Source organism: Lactuca saligna, chromosome 5 (genome assembly GCF_052625555.1).
Source record: "Lactuca saligna cultivar CGN05327 chromosome 5, ASM5262555v1, whole genome shotgun sequence".
NCBI classification, from domain to species: domain Eukaryota; kingdom Viridiplantae; phylum Streptophyta; class Magnoliopsida; order Asterales; family Asteraceae; genus Lactuca; species Lactuca saligna.
Window position 1 is genome coordinate 316,761,318 of NC_136421.1, and position 19,392 is coordinate 316,780,709.

Consider the following 19,392-nt stretch of genomic DNA (forward strand, 5'->3'; position numbering starts at 1 on the left):
TTGCACTTTCTGAGTCACAATATAGTGGGATCTTTTTCATATTGAGTCCATAGTCACGGACCTGGCTTTGGATCCAAATCACTTGAGATGTATAGGAGGCAGCTGCGATGTACTCTGCTTTGGCTGTAGACAGAGATACACATGTTTGTTTCTTTGATTGCCAGCTAACCAACTTCCCGTCTAGGAATTGGCAGCCTCCAGTGGTGCTTTTCCTGTCTAAACCGCAACCTCCAAGGTCTGCATCTGAGTAGGGTTGAACGAAGATACCTGAGTTTGATGGATACCATAAACCGAGAGAGGTGGTTCGTTTAAGATACCAGAGTATGTTTTTCACTGCAAGCATATGTGGTTCACGAGGATTTGCCTGAAATCTAGCACAATAACACACAGAGAACATTATATCAGGCCTGCTAGCAGTAAGGTACATTAAAGAACCTATCATCTGTCGATATAACGTAACGTCGACTGCCGGTTTTTCCAAGGATGGTGTAAGCTTGGTGCCGAATGCCATTGGAACTTTAACCTTTGAATCTCCCATCATGCCGAATTTAGCAAGGAGAGTCTTAGTGTATGCTTCCTGGTTGATAAAGATGCCTTCGGGTCCCTGTCTAATATTTAAACCAAGGAAAAAGTTAATCGGACCCATTGAGCTCATTTCAAATTTAGTCTCTATCAGCTTTCTGAATTCAGCTGTTAAGCTAGGATTCGTTGAGCCAAAGATGATATCATCGACATAGATTTGAACAATCATAAGGTGGTTACCTTCCTTCTTACGAAAGAAGCTTGGGTCAACCGAACCTTGTTTGAATTTTGACATCTTTAAGAACTTGGTCAGTGTTTCATACCATGCCCTAGATGCTTGTTTCAGACCATAAACCGACTTGTCCAGAATATAACAGTGATTGGGGAATTTTTCATTAACAAAGCCTGGAGGTTGCTCCACGTATACCGTTTCTTCAAGTTCTCCATTCAGAAATGCGCACTTTACGTCCATTTGGTAGACATCAAAGTTCTTGTGTGCAGCATAGGCCAGAAATATTCGAATAGATTCCAGCCTAGCTATAGGAGCAAAAGTTTCCTCATAATCAATTCCTTCCTCCTGGCAGTATCCTTTTACCACAAGACGAGCTTTATTTCGAATAACATTGCCTTCCTTGTCCATTTTATTTCTGAATACCCATTTAAGACCAAAAACTGAGGCGTCTTTGGGAGTTGGAATAAGGTGTCAAACCTTATTTCTTTCGAATTCGTTAAGTTCATCTTGCATAACTTGAACCCAGTCAGAATGATAAAGAGCAGTATTCACTGTCTTCGGTTCAACTTTTGAGATGAAAGAGTTATACATGCAGAACTCTACTTTGGAGAATAGAGATGTTTGCTTTGCCTTCAGTTGAGATCGGGTCAGAATCTTTTCAGAGACATTACCCACTATCTGGGATACAGGATGATCTCTGGTCCACTTAACAAGAGGAGGGTAATTTGGATCATAGGATGGATCCAATTCAGCATTCACCATTTCTTCTAATTCAGATTGGCTATCGTCATCGTAAAATATATCAGAATTCTCCCCCTCGATTGATGAGCTTTCCGATGTGGCTGGTATTTCTGGTGCTACAGGACTTTCGAGTGTTGTTGTGATTCCAGGCTGTGTTGAGCTCTCTGGTAGTGTTGAAATTTCGGGTGCTACAGTACCTTCGGGTGCAGTAGAGCTTTCAGGTGCAATGGGAATAGAGTGCTCCCTCTCAACTTCCGAGCTTGGCTGTTTTGAAGAAGATGGATTCCCCCCCTCAACTAAAGCGCCTTGTTGAGGAGGTTTGTTTGGAACTTGCTCTCCTTCACCCATTCGTTTGGCGGCATCTTCAACGATTTGCTTCAGATGGTCGATTTTGTTATCTGCTGCCTTGGCTTCTGAGAGAGTAGCTTTCTCAGGTTCATCGAATAACTCCACAAGCTGCTCAAACAAATTAGCAATCGAGGCCGTGACTTGACCTGTTTTAGTGAAAATTTATCTAATTGCTTCTTCAGTAGCCTTTAGCTTTTTGACGTATCTGTCATCAAAAGTCACATAATATATCTCTTCGATCTTCCTCGAACGCTTATTTAAGACCCGATATGCTTTTGAAGTAAGAGAGTATCCCAGAAAAATCCCTTCATCAGCTTTAACGTCGAACTTGTTACGATGTTCTTTAGAGTTGAAGATGAAGCATCGTGAGCCGAATACACGAAAGAATTTAACGTTCGGCTTCCTATTGTTGATGATCTCATAAGGAGTAAGAGAGAAACGCTTGTTGAGATAAGACCTGTTTTGCGTAAAACATGCTGCAGAAATAGCATCAGCCCATAAATATAAAGGTAAAGAAGCGAAACTTAGCATCGTTCGGGCCGCCTGACACAAGGATCGGTTTCGTATTTCGACAATTCCATTCCGTTGAGGTGTGTAGGGGGTTGAGAAGTTGTGACTGATTCCTTTTTCTGTCAAAAAGTCTTCAAATTCTTTGTTCTTAAACTCCAGTCCGTTGTCGCTCCTAATGTTGCGAACGACTTTTCTCAGTTGCACTTCAACCTGCTTAATAAACATCTTTAGCTTATGAGTAGCCTCAGATTTGTGATTCAGAAAGAATAGCCATGTAAACCGTGAAAAGTCATCAACGACAACAAGAATATACTTGCTACCGCCAATACTTTCGATTGATGATGGACCACACAAGTCAATGTGAAGTAACTCAAGTGGTTCAACAACTTTAGTGTTAATAATGGATGGGTGACTTTGACGACTCTGCTTCCCCATTTCGCACGCAGCACACAAATGTTCTCTATCATATTTGAGCAATGGGAGACCCCTGACATGACCTCCTGTGACAAGCTTGTTGATATCTTTGAAATTGAGATGTGAGAGCCTTCGGTGCCACAACCAGCTTTCGTCAGAATGAGCTTTGGATAGAAGACATATAGCTGGATTTCCTTTGATTGGTTTGAGATTGAGTGGAAACATTTCGCCTTTCCATTCTGATTTGAGAATCACTCTTTTTGTTTTCTTCTCGATGATTTCTGAGCCTTCATCATCAAATGACACCTTGAGACCGGTACCTCCCACCAGTTGAGATACACTGATAAGTTTATGCTATAGCCCTTCAACGTACGCCACCTTTCTTATTGTGAAGTCTCCATTAGTTATCATCCCATAACCCTTTATCGTTCCATAAGAATTGTTTCCGAACTTGACATTTCCACCATTTGGAAGAGATCGAAATTCCCTTAGCTCTTCCTTCCTTCCTGTCATATGATGTGAGCAGCCACTGTCCATATACCATTCTTCATCGAACTGCTCATCACTGATAACCTGCAAAAATCAAGCAGATTTAGGAACCCATAGTTTCTTGGGTCCACGTGAGCCTTTCACAGTAACAGGAATAGTAAGAGAAACATCAACAAGATATGTTCTTTTTATTAATGTTGATTCATCTTTCTTCTTAATAGTGAATACTTTAATTTTGTTAGTATTTGTTACAGTCAGTTTGGATTCAGGTTTTGGCGTTTGGGACTTGGACTGCTTTCGGTCATGCTTGATAGAGGAAATCTTCGTTTTTCCTTTCAAATCTGTTGAAGATTCCAGATTTTGAACTGGAATTAAGTTGGGTTTAGAATGAGAGGAATCAGAATGAGATAGTTTGGACTGTGAATGTTTCCTAACTTGAGGTTCCAAGTGACCGTTTTGGTTTTGGTCATTGGAGGGACCGAACCTTGAACTTCAGTGGCTTTTGCTTTCGGACCCGAACCTGTGCTTTCGGTAGCTGTCGTTCTCTGAACCGAACCTGTCCCTTCGGTTGTTATTGCTCTCTGAACCGAACCTGTCCTTTCGGTTGTTATTGCTCTCTGAACCGAACCTGTCCTTTCGGTTGTTATTGCTCTCTGAACCGATCATGTCCTTTCGGTTGTTATTGCACTCTTGCTGCCTGAAAGCACTTTTCTCCGACTTTGAATTTTTGTCATGATAAGAGAAATGGGTGTTTTGAGATCGCCAAAACTGCTTTCGCTCTGAGAGATTCTTTTTGTATCTCAGATTCCTTTGCTGCTTTTGATCCTTCACTTGTCTCGGCTGTTTGTGGATGTTAGCCTTTTGCTTCTGCTTCTTGTCAGCTGGTTCACTTTTCACAGATGATGTTTCGCTTGTGGAAGTGAGTTCTTCTACAGGTACGTCTTTTGTTCTACTTGTGCTTGGCACGTCGAAGTTGTCAGGCTTGTTCAATGGTTCTGGTACATATCTGCCTCTGGTTTTCCAGGACGTTCGCTCAGATAGACCAACTGTCTCGTTGGCATTATCTATAGGAGCAGACCAGAAAAACTCATCACAGCCATCTGCGTTATCTTCGTTTACTATGGCAGTGAGTTCGGCTGTTTGATGTTCGGTTACTCCTGTGACCTTATATACCTGATTTGGTGTTGTTCTCACCTTTTGGTACACAATAGCCTTTTCCTCAAGAATTGGGGACTTATTTTGGGACAAACAAGCAAACTCCACAGAATTTTCAGCAATAAGATTTTTGTGGTTTTCGGGTTCGCTTTTAACAAACTCAGAACAGTCGACTTCATCCTTTACAGAAATTTCACTCATATCATCGTCCTCATTAAGTTCAGATGCGTTTTCAACATCAATTTTATTTTCAGAACTTAAATTGGCATTCAATGAGTCAAATTTTTGTATGGTTTCGGTCCTTAGTTTCAGCTTATCGTTTTCATACAAAATGTTTTTCAGCATGTCCTTATGGTCTTTGGACTTTATAAAAGATTCGATTTTGTCCAGACCATACATGTAAGTGGGATTCACATCATCAGACGAAACAACACTTTTGCAGTTATATGCTTCAACATCGATTTCATCCTCCTTAAACTCAAGGAAGGGCAAAATCATGCGATGAATTTTCTGCCCTATTTCATAATTTAGATGCAGTTGAGTGATGTTAGCATAAAGACGTTTAGCAATCAAACAAAAAACATTTCGCTGTTTTAAAAGTTTTAAATTGTCTCTTTGTAAATAAATGTTTTCATCCTTCGACTTAATCAGCTCCAACTCTTTTTGCTCTATTCACATCCTTCTCTCCTCACTTTTGGATGACACCCTGCTTATTTGGTCAGTTAGGTTAGAACTGGTGACCCGTGTTTGAGTTAAACAACTATCCAGATTTGAGATTCTTGAATTTAAGCTATTTAATTCTTTTTCATAAGATTTTTGTGGGACTTTGAATGAAATAAAAAGAGATTGTACCTTCTTGATCAGTTCATTGAGCTCATTGATCTGCACACTAAGAGGTTTTGCTGTGAAGCATAATTCCTCTCGCTCCTTGATGTCCTCCTTTCCATCATCAGTATTGTATCCCCTCATGCGAGATACATTAGTCACCATCAAACACTTCCCACTGCTTTCGTCACCTCTTGCGACATATGCCTTTCCATGTGAAGGCTTTCTCACCTCATCATCCTCCGAGTCAGTGGACCACACCTCCATGCCACCGAAATCGTCATCTGCTGCCGAACCCTGTACAATCAGAGCATTCATAGAAGGGTTAGAAGCAGCTTTCTTTCTCTTGATTTCTTCAAGCTTTTTCATCAAGATAGCCTCTTCATCTTTTTCTTCATCTTTCTCTGCCATCTTTTTCAGAACACAATCCTTAGCATAATGGTTCTTTCCTCCACAGTAATAGCAGCTAACACCTGAATCTTCTTCAACTTTCACCTCTTTCTTTAGTTCCTCTGTCTTGGGCTCCTCCCTAACCTTTTCAGAACTATAGCTTCCCTGCCAATTTCGGTTCTTATTGGTAGGGAACCTTTTCTTGATGGACCTCTTAGGATTAGACACCATCATTGCGTAATCCTCTAAAGTAAGATTATAGTCTTCCAGGTTCAGATCTTCATCTTCCACTGCATTCTTGCCCTTTGATAGGAGGGCCAAGGAACCCAAAATTGAGACCACATTCTTTTCTTGCATGACAATCTTTTCTTGGGATTTCAGAATTCCCACCAGTTTTGCCAATGAATAAGACTTGAACTGCTCATGAGCTTTAACTGTAGACACGACAACTCTCCATTCAGATCTTAGGCCATTCAAAAAGGTGACCTTTTTTCAATCAACTTCCTTTATATATCATGTTTGATCATCTTGCTAAGAAGATGATTGAAGCGATCTAACATCTGAGTGATAGTTTCATCAGAGTTCTGCTTAAATTCACCAAACTCAGACAATAGCAAGGTCTGAATAGAATGCTCCAAATCTTCATCTGTGGAATATAACTCTCGCAACCTATCCCAGATTTCTTTGGCGGTACTGCAGGAACTCACCAACCTAAACGTGTCAGATTGAAGAGCAAATCGGATTAGTCTCAATGCTTTGATGTTGCACTGAAACTTCTCCTTTTCGTCTTGAGCAACATCTTTCACATCTTTTAACAGATCGTTATACTCTTTCTGAGTTTTAATGATTTTAGATGTTCCTGAGTGAGCAAATGGTCCACACATAATAGCTTCCCATATAAGATACCCATTATCTTCAGATCCGATGACATAGTCTTCAAAGTGATGCGCCCAAACTTCGTAATCTTGGGCATAAAGAATAGGAATCTTTGTTGTTGATCCAATGCTGTTTGAGATGTTGATAGGATTAGATTGAGAATCGTCCATGCTTGATCGTTTAACCTGTTTGAAAGATCAGACTTGTAATATATAATATTAGGGCAAAATGAATAAATAATGAGATATGTCAATTATGGAGTGACGGCTCAATAAATATCAGTTAATGCGGAATAAACCCTAATCACTTCTTTCACATAAGAGATGTGTATGAATTACACAACCTCCTGCTCTGATACCAATTGATGAGATATAAATCTCTAAGATCGTTTAGATCTTACACAGGTTTGGCAAAACAATTTAAGTAAACTAATAAACAAGAGGTGGAATCAACAGTATGCTTAATGATTCAAATGATTCAAGCCTCAGCAGAGCTCGACAAAGAACTTCCGTTGTAGAGGCTTTAGGGTTTACAAATGATAAAACAATGAAGACTACTTGATTATCTCTAGAATCTTACGTACTAAGATGCATACAGGCATCTATAAATACTCAAACCCTAACAAATAAGTCACGGATGGACAGGCCCAATCCGGATACAAAATAAGGCTAAGAGATGAGCCCAAGACGCAACACCATATACCCAACATATATATATATATATATATATATATATAAGTCTAAATATGTTCATTTTTGGATGCTTATAAGTCTTACTGTTACAAATTTAAAATTTGTATAAATTATTGGTATAAAGATGTTGAAGACTCCATATTATTATTATTATAAAAAAAATCATGACTCATAAAGTTGAGATAGTAGTTTGATGAACATAAAGTATTTTTGGTAATACTAACATTAACCGGTAAACATACGAAGTACAAAACTACCAAGTTTGGTATTTTTGCGAATAATAGCTTTTCTAGTAAAAGTGGACATATTTTTAGTTATCGTTATTTTGGTGGGTTAAAACCCAACCAGAGACCCCGCGGCAAGATGCAGCCATTAGACATTCCTGTGTGGAAATGGGAGGATATCACCATGAATTTCATCACTAAGCTTCCCAGGACCGCATGGGGGGTTGATTCGATTTGGGTCATAGTGGATCGGTTGACCAAGAGCGCACATTTCATACCGATCCAGGAGAGTATATCGGCCGAGAAGCTAGCTGATGTTTATGTGCGCGAGGTAGTAGCACGGCATGGTGTTCCCGTATCAGTGGTATCAGATCGAGACGTACGGTTTACTTCTAGGTTCTTGAAGCGGTTTCATGATGAGATAGGGACTCGTCTTCATTTTAGCACCGCTTTCCACCCTCATACGGACGGGCAGACCGAGAGGATGATTCAGACTCTCAAGGACATGCTTCGAGCAGGTGTCCTAGACTTCGGTGGTAGTTGGGATACGTATCTTCCACTAGCGGAATTTTAACAACAGTTACCACGCTAGTATTGACCGCCCTCCTTTCGAGATTCTCTACGGGAGGAAGTGTAGGAACCCGATTTGTTGGTGCGAGGTCGGTCAGCGAGTCATCGGGAGCACCGAGGTGGTGCTCAAGACCACATAGTTGATCCAGCAGGTTCGTAGCAGACTGCAGACGGTGCAGAGTCGGCAAAAGAGTTACATCGAAAGGAGGCATTCAGACTTGGAATTTTAGGTGGGCGATATGGTCCTCCTGAAGGTGTCACCCTGGAAGGGTGTTATAAGGTTTCGGAAGAGGGGTAAGTTGGGCCCCAGGTTCATTGTTCCATTTCGGGTTTTGGCCTGCGTGGGTCGGGTTGCGTATCGATTGGATCTTCCGGCAGAGCTCAGCCAGATCCACAACACTTTCATGTTTCTTAGTTGCGGAAGTGTTTGGTGGACGAGTCAACAGTTGTACCATTGGAGGATATCCAGGTTGATAGTACCCTGAATTATATCTTGAGACCAGTTGGGATCTTAGATCGGGAGACGAAAACCTTAGGAACAAGGTGGTTCAGTTAGTGAAAGTGCAGTGGCAACACCGAAAGGGCTTAAAGTGGACGTGGGAGACCGAGGGGGGATGAGGGAGCATTATCCAGAATTATTTTCAGATTCAGCAGCAAACTTCAAGATGAAGTCTAAGATAAGTGGGGGAGATTTGTAACGTCCTATTTCTGGTAAGTAATTTAAATATATATATTTTTTTCAGTTTTCAAGGGGAACTCGACGAGTCAGTAGCCCGACTCGTCGAGTAGAGACGGGATTTTGAGCATGTTTAAGTAGGCGACTCGACGAGTCCATATTCTTGGACTCGGCGAGTCCTCCAGTATGGATGAAACCGTAATTTCAAGGGTTTGCACCCTATTTAAACAACTTTTTGGGCCTCAAGTCAGCCCCCATCACTTCCAGAATGCTCCTCTCGAAAACCCTAGCATCCCTTTTGGCATTTTGAGTGTATTTTGTGATTCTTTGAAGATTTGGAGAGAAGAAGGAGGGTAGATCCAAAGAAGGAGAAGAAGATCCAAGATCTTGAGTCCATTTCAGAGCTTTGTGAGGTACAACTCGAACATTTACTGTTTCCATGTTTGAATCTCCATTAAAACCCCAATAAAGTCATTTTTGGGACACTCCTTGGCTTGTTAGTGAATAGAGAGCTTATAGGAGCGAAAGGACATCAGATCTAGTCATGATCGAGCTCTAGAAGCTCAGATACATTGCCTTTATTGAGTCAAATTCATATGCAAGCCTTGATCTACGCTTTTAGTCCATTTAGAGCCCTTTAAACTCTTGGATATGCATGCATGCACGTAAAGTTGGAAAGTTTACGTGTAAAAACCACCCTAGGAACCCAGATCTATGAGTTGTATGCTCTGGAATCGATCAAAATCGTATGTATGGTGTTTGCATGCAAGTGACTCGACGAGTTGTTCATCTGACTCGGCGAGTCACAGTCTGGACGTGTTTACATGTTGAACGAGAAATCGACGAGATGTTCATACAACTCGGCGATTCGGATGAAGTTAGACTTGATGTTAGCATCGAAGAAGAAATCGTCGAGTCTTTACCAAACTCGACGAGTGGAAGCGGGTAGAGGACTAGATTGGATGCTAGGGACTCGACAAGTTGACGGCCCAACTCGGCGAGTCCGGTCAACTGAAAATTGACTTTGACCAGGAAGTTGACTTTGACCAGGGAGTTGACTTTGACCAGGGGTAAATAGCAATGTTTTAAAACCTGGGTCGACCCGGCCGGTTAAACCGGTTGGACCGTGACCCGATGTAAAAGGCGGGTCAATTGAGACCGGTTTTTTGTAAAAATACGAACCGGATCGAACCGGCCGGGTTTCCCCTAAACCGCGGTTCGACCGCTTATGTCGAACCGGTTAAAACCGGATTGACCCGTTTTAATAGGGTTCAGATAGTTTGATACAAGTATCGAACGTCAAAACAACGGGCCGTTTGCGGTTTCTTTAATGTTTTTCAATGTTTAAACTTTGTGGATATCAAATTATTGATTTTATATGTTTATGGATTATGCATGCAAATAAAAATATATAAAAATAGAAAAAGATCATAAACCGGGTTGACCCGGCGGTTCAATCGGTTGAACCGGTTGACCCGTGAACCGGTCATCACACCGGGTCAACTAAAAACCCGGGTTTTAAAACATTGGTAAATAGTCATTTTACCCTGAGGGCGTTTATTAGTACATGACCTAGTGTTTGTGGGATTTGTAGCCGGATAGTTCCGGAGCAGCAGCCAGCCAGCGTTAGAGTTAGAATCTCAGCAGCCAACGTTACGAGGTCAGGTACTTGATGTCTTTGTGATTCAAGACTTTGGTACTAATAAACGCCCTCAGGGTAAAATGACTATTAAACTGTCCGGCTACAAATCCACAATGCCGACCCATTTAGTTAGCAGCCAGCGTTAGAGTTAGAATCTCAATACGTGACCTCGTAACGCTGGCTGTACAGCCACAATGCCGACCCATTTAGTTAGCAGTAGTTCCAGAATTTGGTCCGATGCAGTAGTTTAGGGTGCTTGATGTCTTTGTGATTCAAGCATGTCTTTGTGTTATGTGTTCCGGACTTCGGTCCGATGCAGTATGCAGTATATGTGCTTATGCTAGTTGATATATCTATGCTATGCTATGTTATGCTCAGTTAGTTTCGAACTTCGATCCGATGCAGTGGACAAGGTCTCAGTTAGTTTCGGACTTCGGTCTGATGCAAAGGGCAAGGCCCTGGTTAGTTCTGGACCTCGGTCCGATGCAGTTTCCGGACTTCGGTCCGATGTAGTTTCCGTACTCCGGTCCGATGCAGTGGGCTAGGCCTAATAGTTGTTTATCTGTTATTGTATGATATGTGGTAGTTTGGGGGAGCTTACTAAGCTTCGTGCTTACAGTTTTAGTTTTGGTTTTAGGTACTTCCGCAAGCAAAGGGAAGAGCTCGGGTTCATGGCATCGCACACACCACAACTTCAGTTTACCTGGGAGTTTATTTTGGATGTTACTATGATTAATATAGATTTGTTTGACACAGTACTATGACATTTGAGTTGTTTATTCCGTGGTTTTATTATATGTGATGTGATTTTTAGTAATATTAAAACAAAATTTTTTAGGTCGTATTTTGGGTCGTTTCAAGTAACCATGTTTATGTTAACCTTAACTCGAACGGATTCAACCAGACCAAACAACTTTAATATATTATGATAAATGGAGTGATGATGTTTTTGCATACAAAAATTTGGTGCTACATATTCGCCGCATAAACTTTTATAATTCTTACAATTTTTTTTTGTCTAGGAGTAGGTTGTGGTGTAATCATTACCTACCAAATTTTTTTAATTAAAAAATATAATGCCGGTTAATCTCATACAATGTATTTATGTGATGTTAATCACATGGCCGACTTTACATTATGAAAAACTAAGCAAATGCTTAGGACCCCCATTTCTAAAGGGCTTCAAATTTCAAAGTTTATTATGTTGTATATATGTATATATACATATTTTTGGGGATATCAAGACAAGTTGAAACTTGGCTTGGTGGTAAAAACACTGGTTTATAAAACTAAAGGTCTCAAGTTCAAAACTGTTTGTTTACTTGAAAGGGCCCCAATTTTTTTGTTTGCTTAGAGTCTCTAAATTAATTGAGCTGCCCCTGGTTAATCATACAAGCCTTTCAATACACATCACTCTTCAATAATTAATCTCATACAATGCCATTTAATCTCATAGTACACATCACTCTTCAGTAATTTAATGCCATTTAATCTCATATTACACATCACTCTTCAGTTTTTTATTTAATCTCATAGTACACATCACTCTTCAGTAATTTAATTCTGGTTAATCATACAAGCCTTTCAATACACATCACTCTTCAATAATTAATCTCATACAATGCCATTTAATCTCATAGTACACATCACTCTTCAATTTTATCTCATAAAAGCCTTTCAATACACATCACTCTTCAATAATTAATCTCATATAATGCCATTTAATCTCATAGTACACATCACTCTTCAGTAATTTAATTACTGAATGACAATAATATGCCCCAGTAATTTAATTCTGGTTAATCATACAAGCCTTTCAATACACATCACTCTTCAATAATTAATCTCATACAATGCCCTTTAATCTCATAGTACACATCACTCTTCAATTTTATCTCATAAAAGCCTTTCAATACACATCACTCTTCAATAATTAATCTCATATAATGCCATTTAATCTCATAGTACACATCACTCTTCAGTAATTTAATTACTGAATGACAATAATATGCCCCTGATTAATCATACAAGCCTTTCAATACACATCACTGTTCAATAATTAATCTCATACAATGCCATTTAATCTCATAGTACACATCAATTTAATTACTCATACAATGCCATTTAATCTCATAGTACACATCACTCTTCAATTTTATCTCATAAAAGCCTTTCAATACACATCACTCTTCAATAATTAATCTCATATAATGCCATTTAATCTCATAATACACATCACTCTTCAGTAACTTAATTACTGAATGACAATAATATGCCCCAGTAATTTAATTTTGGTTAATCATACAAGCCTTTCAATACACATCACTCTTCAATAATTAATCTCATACAATGCCATTTAATCTCATAGTACACATCACTCTTCAATTTTATCTCATAAAAGCCTTTCAATACACATCACTCTTCAATAATTAATCTCATATAATGCCATTTAATCTCATAGTACACATCACTCTTCAGTAATTTAATTACTGAATGACAGTAATATGCCCCTGATTAATCATACAAGCCTTTCAATACACATCACTGTTCAATAATTAATCTCATACAATGCCATTTAATCTCATAGTACACATCAATTTAATTACTGAACGACAATAATATATTAGCCTTTCAATACACATCACTGTTCAATAATTAATCTCATACAATGTCATTTAATCTCATAGTACACATCAATTTAATTACTGAACGACAATAATATATTAGCCTTTCAATACACATCACTGTTCAATAATTAATCTCATACAATGTCATTTAATCTCATAGTACACATCAATTTAATTACTGAATGACAATAATATGTTGATGAAGATACAAATCACTCTTCAATAATTAATCTCATACAATGCCATTTAATCTCATATAAGCCTTTCAATACACATCACTCTTCAGTAATTAATCTCATACAATGCCAAACCTTTCAATACACATCACTCTTCAGTAATTAATCTCATACAATGCCATTTAATCTCATAATACACATCACTCTTCAGTAATTTAATTACTGAATGACAATAATATGTTGATGAAGATTTCCGTCAACAAAATAACTAGTGAAGGGGTGGTGTTTGGCACTTAATATATAAGCCTTTCAATACACAATACTCTTCATTAATTAATTTTATACAATGCCATTTAATTTCATAGTACACATCACTCTTCAATAATTAATCTCATACAATGCCATTTAATCTCGTCACTCTTCAGTAATTTAATTACTGAATGACAATAATATGTTGATGAAGATTACCGTCAACAAAATAACCAGCGAAGGCACGGTGTTTGACGGTGACAAACTTTGCCATATAGAAATACCGATGATATTTTACCTTCTACACCGTATGGTCTTATAGCTATTAAAATATATAAATGACTATGAATAAATGTATATTTTTAGGTATGTCTAATTTTCGAAAAGTATGACAAAATACATTCTTTAAAGTGACAAATAAATAAATGGTGGAGATGCAATGAATGAAGTAATAGAAGACAAAAGAAAGAAGACTTAGGTGGAGTTGTTATAATTACCCTTGTTTTTATTAAAGCAAATGTCAAAAAAGGCAATTAAGACCAAAGTTCAAGCAGAATGGCTAAAACTTAAATATAGTAATGAAAAATACCATCACATTATAAATTAAAATAACAATACTCTTTACGGGTCCCATGTTAAAAAGTTTATTTCGGCCGCCTGCTTTGTCGTCTCTCTCGCCTCCGTCCACCACCGTCGTTCTTTTCTGTTCGACTCCCACCCCCCTTAAATTCTCTCTCTCTTTAACTCTCACATTCTTTACTTCCCTCTTTTTTTATATCATTTGAGCGCTGAAAAACCTCTGAAATACCGAGGAATTTACTGGGTTTTTTTGGGATCGGTATGTTCGGTCAAAAGGCCGATCCATCTGAAGAACACTTGCAGGTTTTAGGGTTCTAAACTGTTCGTCTGAATTTCCAGAAGAAAGTTAAGGAAAACAGCGAAGGAGATTCAAACAAGTTTTGTGTTCTTCATGGCTGGTAGTAACGAAATCAACGCAAATGAAGCCAAGGTATTTTTATTTTCTGATCTGTTTTCTCTGCCCCTCTTTCTTTTCTTTGTCATGTTCCTCCCAAAATAGTTAAATTTTTTTGTTGATTGTTTATGTTTTCTGGTGGACGTATTGGGTAATTTTATTTGATTTTTGGTGGGTTTTTTTTGTTGACTGATTTGGGGCTAAAAATTGAGTCTTTTCTTTTGTAACTCATGATTTCAAAGGTTCTTTTGATCTTACTTTTTTGCATTTATTCATTAAAATTTCCCCATTTATTTTTGATCATCCACCCATTTAACTGTATTTTGATTTGATCAATCTTGTTAATCGTATGGAATTTATTTCTAATCTTCTGCCAAAAAATCATGTCTTTTTGTGTAGAAAGTTGTACCACTTCACACATGGATTTTAATCTCCAACTTTAAGCTAGCTTACAACATGCTCCGGCGACCGGACGGGACATTCAACCGGGAGCTCGCCGAGTTTCTTGACCGGAAAGTGCTTGCGAATACGGTTCCAGTGGATGGTGTTTACTCTTTTGATGTGATTGACCGTACCACTGGTCTCTTCAACCGGATTTACAGATGCGCTCCACCGGAAAATGAGTCTAGTCGGCATCCCGGTGCCGGAATGATAGAGCTGGAGAAACCGCTTAGTACTACTGAAATCGTGCCGGTTATAATATTCTTTCATGGTGGAAGCTTCACTCATTCGTCTGCTAACAGTGCTATATATGATACATTTTGCCGGCGACTCACCGGGCTTATTCAAGGTGTTGTCGTTTCTGTAAACTACCGGCGGTCACCGGAGCATCGGTATCCTTGTGCTTACGAAGATGGGTGGGAAGCTCTTAAATGGGTCCATTCAAGATCATGGCTTTTGAGTGGTAAAGACTCTAAAGTCCATGTTTATTTAGCCGGTGACAGCTCCGGCGGGAATATAGCTCATCATGTGGCTCACCGGGCGGCGGTTTCCGGCGTGGAGGTTCTCGGAAACATACTCTTACACCCGTTGTTTGGCGGCGAAGAAAGGACGGAGTCGGAGAAGAAATTAGACGGAAAATATTTCGTCAAGTTACTCGACAGAGACTGGTATTGGAGAGCATTTTTGCCCGAAGGTGAAGACAGAGATCATCCTGCTTGTAATATTTTTGGTCCTCGTGGCTCTAATCTCGCCGGCGTTAACTTCCCAAAAAGTCTGGTCGTCGTCGCCGGACTGGATCTTGTTCAAGACTGGCAATTGGCGTACGTTGAAGGGCTGCAGAAAGCAGGGCAAGACGTGAAGCTCTTGTTCTTGGAAAAAGCCACAATCGGATTCTACTTCTTGCCAAACAACGAGCATTTTTACACATTAATGGAAGAAATGAAGAACTTCGTGAGTCCTTCTCCGGTTTGTTCGTTGGAGAAAACCCAGAAAGATTAAAACTTCCGGCGAAGGAAGAAGGCATATATAACACGATCTTTTGAAATTTTTACTAATAGTACTAGTACCACTATTCTCTAATTTCCAGTGAAATCATGAGAGAGGACACATGTGTAAATCGGTTATTGGTTCCTGTTCTTGTTCTTGTTTCTGTTGTTGGTTTCAAATTGGGATTTCATGGTAAGAAATCCGTTGCAAAATTAGAGGCCTTACTGCGAACTACCCCGATAGGGTTTTTGATGATTGTTAATGGAAGCTAACTTTGAACTTTGAAGAACTACGATGTAGGCATCCAATCCATGGCTGCTGTGCTTGCCGTTTGTAATATTATGACTAAAGCGTTATCTACTTTTAATGATCTATTACAAGTACATATACGTTCGTTCTTTAATCTTGTATCGTTGCTTGAAACGGGTCGATTTCTGAGGGATATTTATGGTGTTTGTCTGTTGTGAAAGGATGGTTGTTTGTGGGTGCTATGGCGGGGTTGGTGGAGCATGGCGAATCAAGAAGAAAAGAGGTGAAATGATTGGGGAAATGGGGACAAGTTTGAGGTTGGAAATCTCTCCCTCTCTATCATGTAGTATTGTCTTTTTCTTCAAGGGCTATAATTGGTAATATTGCAAACGTTCAGGGGGTATGGTAAACATCCCCTTTTACAAATCTATATTCCCCTCTCTCTCTCTCTCATGTAGTTTTGTCTTTTTCTTCCAAGGATTATAGTTGGTAATATTGTAAACGTTAAGGGGGATGATCTGACCATTTTACAAATCCATTATTCGTCTTTCTAGTTTCCTGACTGGTTGGACACTATCTAACTTCTCATTCAATTATAATAGACTTTTTATTTTATTTTTTTATTATTATTATTATTATTATTATTATTATTATTATTATTATTATTATTATTTTGCAATTGAGTTACAATGACAGTGAAGTTTTATTTGATAGTTGAAAACTGATACAAAGTTTTAAAATATTATTTTAATCAACAAATAAAGTGGCAGCTTTCTTATGACCGTCGCCGATGGATGAACGAATAGACTTATCTTGAAACAGGGTTTGGATCCTCTAGGGATCTAAAAAATTAGAGTAACCGCCATGAAGACAATTCTTCCATTAGACCACACGATAGGGCAGGTTTGGAAACAAATTCTAAAATCTGATCCAAACCAGTTCCGTAACCCGCAAAGTTTTGAATGGTCAAACCCATTCTTTTATCTACCGAATCAGCAGATATCCAAATCCGTCCCGTAACCTGTAGGCTTTTTGAATAATCAAACAAATTTTACTTAAATCATAAAATCATATTATTAAATAAAATAAATGTTTATTTAGAAAACACATTATGTACTCGAAGACTTTCGATTGGAATTAAAATCATTATCGTAGTTATTTCTGATTGGTTTTTGACCGTCGCCTGCATTGATAGAAAATAACAATTACAAACTTTCTTCCGATTGATAAATGAATTTATTGATTTTTAAATGAAATTGGTTATTACGTGATGAAATATAAATGAAATGACATCATTATTCATGGAAGAAGACTGAAAATCTAGAAGTTGAATCCTCGAGCCTATGTAAAAACTATTTAGTTTTTAGCCTTTTCTCTTTGGACTTTCGATTGAAATTTAAATTAAACTTTATGCAGTATAAAATATAAATGTATAATTCTAAAATTTATATGGGGCATGTTATAAATGGAGCCGATACCCGACCCTTTTAATAAAAGGGTTAACGGGTATGGGTCATCAACGGGTAAACAGATCAAAAACTATGCTCTAAACCCGTATAATTGTTAAGGGTTTGGATCGGATCAGGGTCAAAACCCGCTCCATTGCTAGGCCTATTCATCACCTATTTTGTCAAAAGCACAAATATCATACTCAATATTTGGATGTTACACGTTCGCATGTTACACACCTCCGTAAAACGTAATATACAAACTCAAGGTTATAATCACGTGTAATAAACGTTCATGAAACATTATTTAAGTGGGGTTTCACTTTATTTTATTATTATTATTATTATTATTATTATTATTATTGCATTTTTAATGTTTTTAGTACATCTTTGAAGTTTTTTTTTTATTTTCTTGAACTAAATACTAGTTTAAGTTTTTGATTATTAATAATAGGGTGTTGAGTGAACATCACGCTGATGGGTTTCTTGCAATGCTTACAGTGGATTTCTCGAATCCCTTTAACCTGGTAGATAGATCAGCCTTGCTCCACGAGGTTAAAAGGATGTGTCATTCTATTTCTTTGTGGGTGAATTTCTTGTGCGGGCAAGCAGAAAGACTTTATATCGGAGACCAACATATATGGTCTGCCACTGGGGTGCAGTAAGGCGACCCCTTGGGCCCTCTTCTTTTTGCCCTCGTTTTGCACCCGCTTGTTTACAAAATCAGAGACAATTGTAAGCTCCTCCTCCATGCTTGGTATCTAGATGATGGGACTGTCATTGAGGATTTAGAGGAGGTGGTTAGAGTGTTGAAAATTATTCGGGTGAATGGTCCAGGCTTGGGTCTTGAGTTGAACATCAAGAAAACGGAGATTTTTTGGCCCTCCTATGATGGTACGAAGTTTCGTGCTGATATATTCCCAACGGTATAAAGATACCTTCTTTTGGGGTGAAGCTCCCCCGGGGGGGGGGGGGGGGGGGTTGTCAGCAAAGACGTAGGGTTTATTAGCGAGCTAGCCATGAAGAGAGCGGTCAATGCTGTTGATTTGATGGGTCTTCTTCCACAACTATGTGACTTACAGAGTGAGCTCCTTTTGCTTTGATCATGTATGGGCACTGCAAAGCTTTTCTTTGGTTTAAGGACATGCCAACCTATGCATATGGAAAAGATAACTTTGTTTTTTGACAAAGGATTATGCAGGTCTATCGAGGATATGGTGGTATGTGGAGACCCCTTCTTTGGAGGCATCCAGTGGCGTCTGGCTTCCTTACCTATTCGTTTCAGTGGTTTGAGTTTGTACTCAACATATAGGGTTTCCTCTTACGCATTTGTACCCTCGAGGGTCCAATCTTGGGCATTACAAGACCACATCTTACGTGACAATGACATATGTGGTACGGACTTTGATTACCTATGTGCTTTGACTCGTCTTTACGGTACGATTCTGGGATTCAACTGTAGCAGTTTCACTAATAAAGACACACCGCCCCTTAAATCCCAAAAAGAATTGGCGTGTGCACTTTTAACAAAATCGTCAAAGATATGGAAGTCAACTTTGACATGAGTGTTAGACAACAATCAATTTTTGAGTGTCTTCGAGCACCTATGTCTCCTGTGGAGTAACGAACTATCCTTCATTATGCCTCATGGTTACTATATTCCCAATTAACGAGATATGCCTAGTTTACTGCAAGGCATGCTTGGACACTTTTGGGGAACATATGTTTCATTGTAGAGAGCTCCCTGGTTTCAAGTACCTACATGATGTGGTTAAGGATGTTCTGTCTGATGCTTATCGGCGTACTGGTAATTCTGTGAAGAAAGAAGCGCCTTCGACCCATTCCTATTGGAGGAAAACTCACCTCACACTGTTTAAGTCTTGTTGATAAAACCCTAGCTACTGGATGACAGATTCCCGAATCTGTCAACATCAAA

At 38.9% G+C, this 19,392-nt stretch overlaps 1 protein-coding gene across 1 annotated transcript; it reads left to right on the forward strand.

Annotated features, from left to right (window-relative positions):
* The first annotated feature begins 13,976 nt into the window (after positions 1-13,976).
* Positions 13,977-16,142, forward strand: LOC145048700 (gibberellin receptor GID1B-like). Its single transcript, XM_078997285.1, has 2 exons — positions 13,977-14,367; positions 14,731-16,142. The coding sequence occupies exons 1-2, from the start codon at positions 14,329-14,331 to the stop codon at positions 15,769-15,771; spliced, it is 1,080 nt and encodes a 359-aa protein (XP_078853411.1). The 5' UTR covers positions 13,977-14,328; the 3' UTR covers positions 15,772-16,142.
* The last annotated feature ends 3,250 nt before the right edge of the window (positions 16,143-19,392 follow it).

Bases quoted from the DNA above. Each gene is read 5' to 3' on its own strand.
- LOC145048700 (XM_078997285.1), top strand. From the start codon at position 14,329: ATGGCTGGTAGTAACGAAATCAACGCAAATGAAGCCAAG. The intron at 14,368-14,730 runs GTATTTTTATTT...CTTTTTGTGTAG, and splicing joins TCAACGCAAATGAAGCCAAG to AAAGTTGTACCACTTCACAC.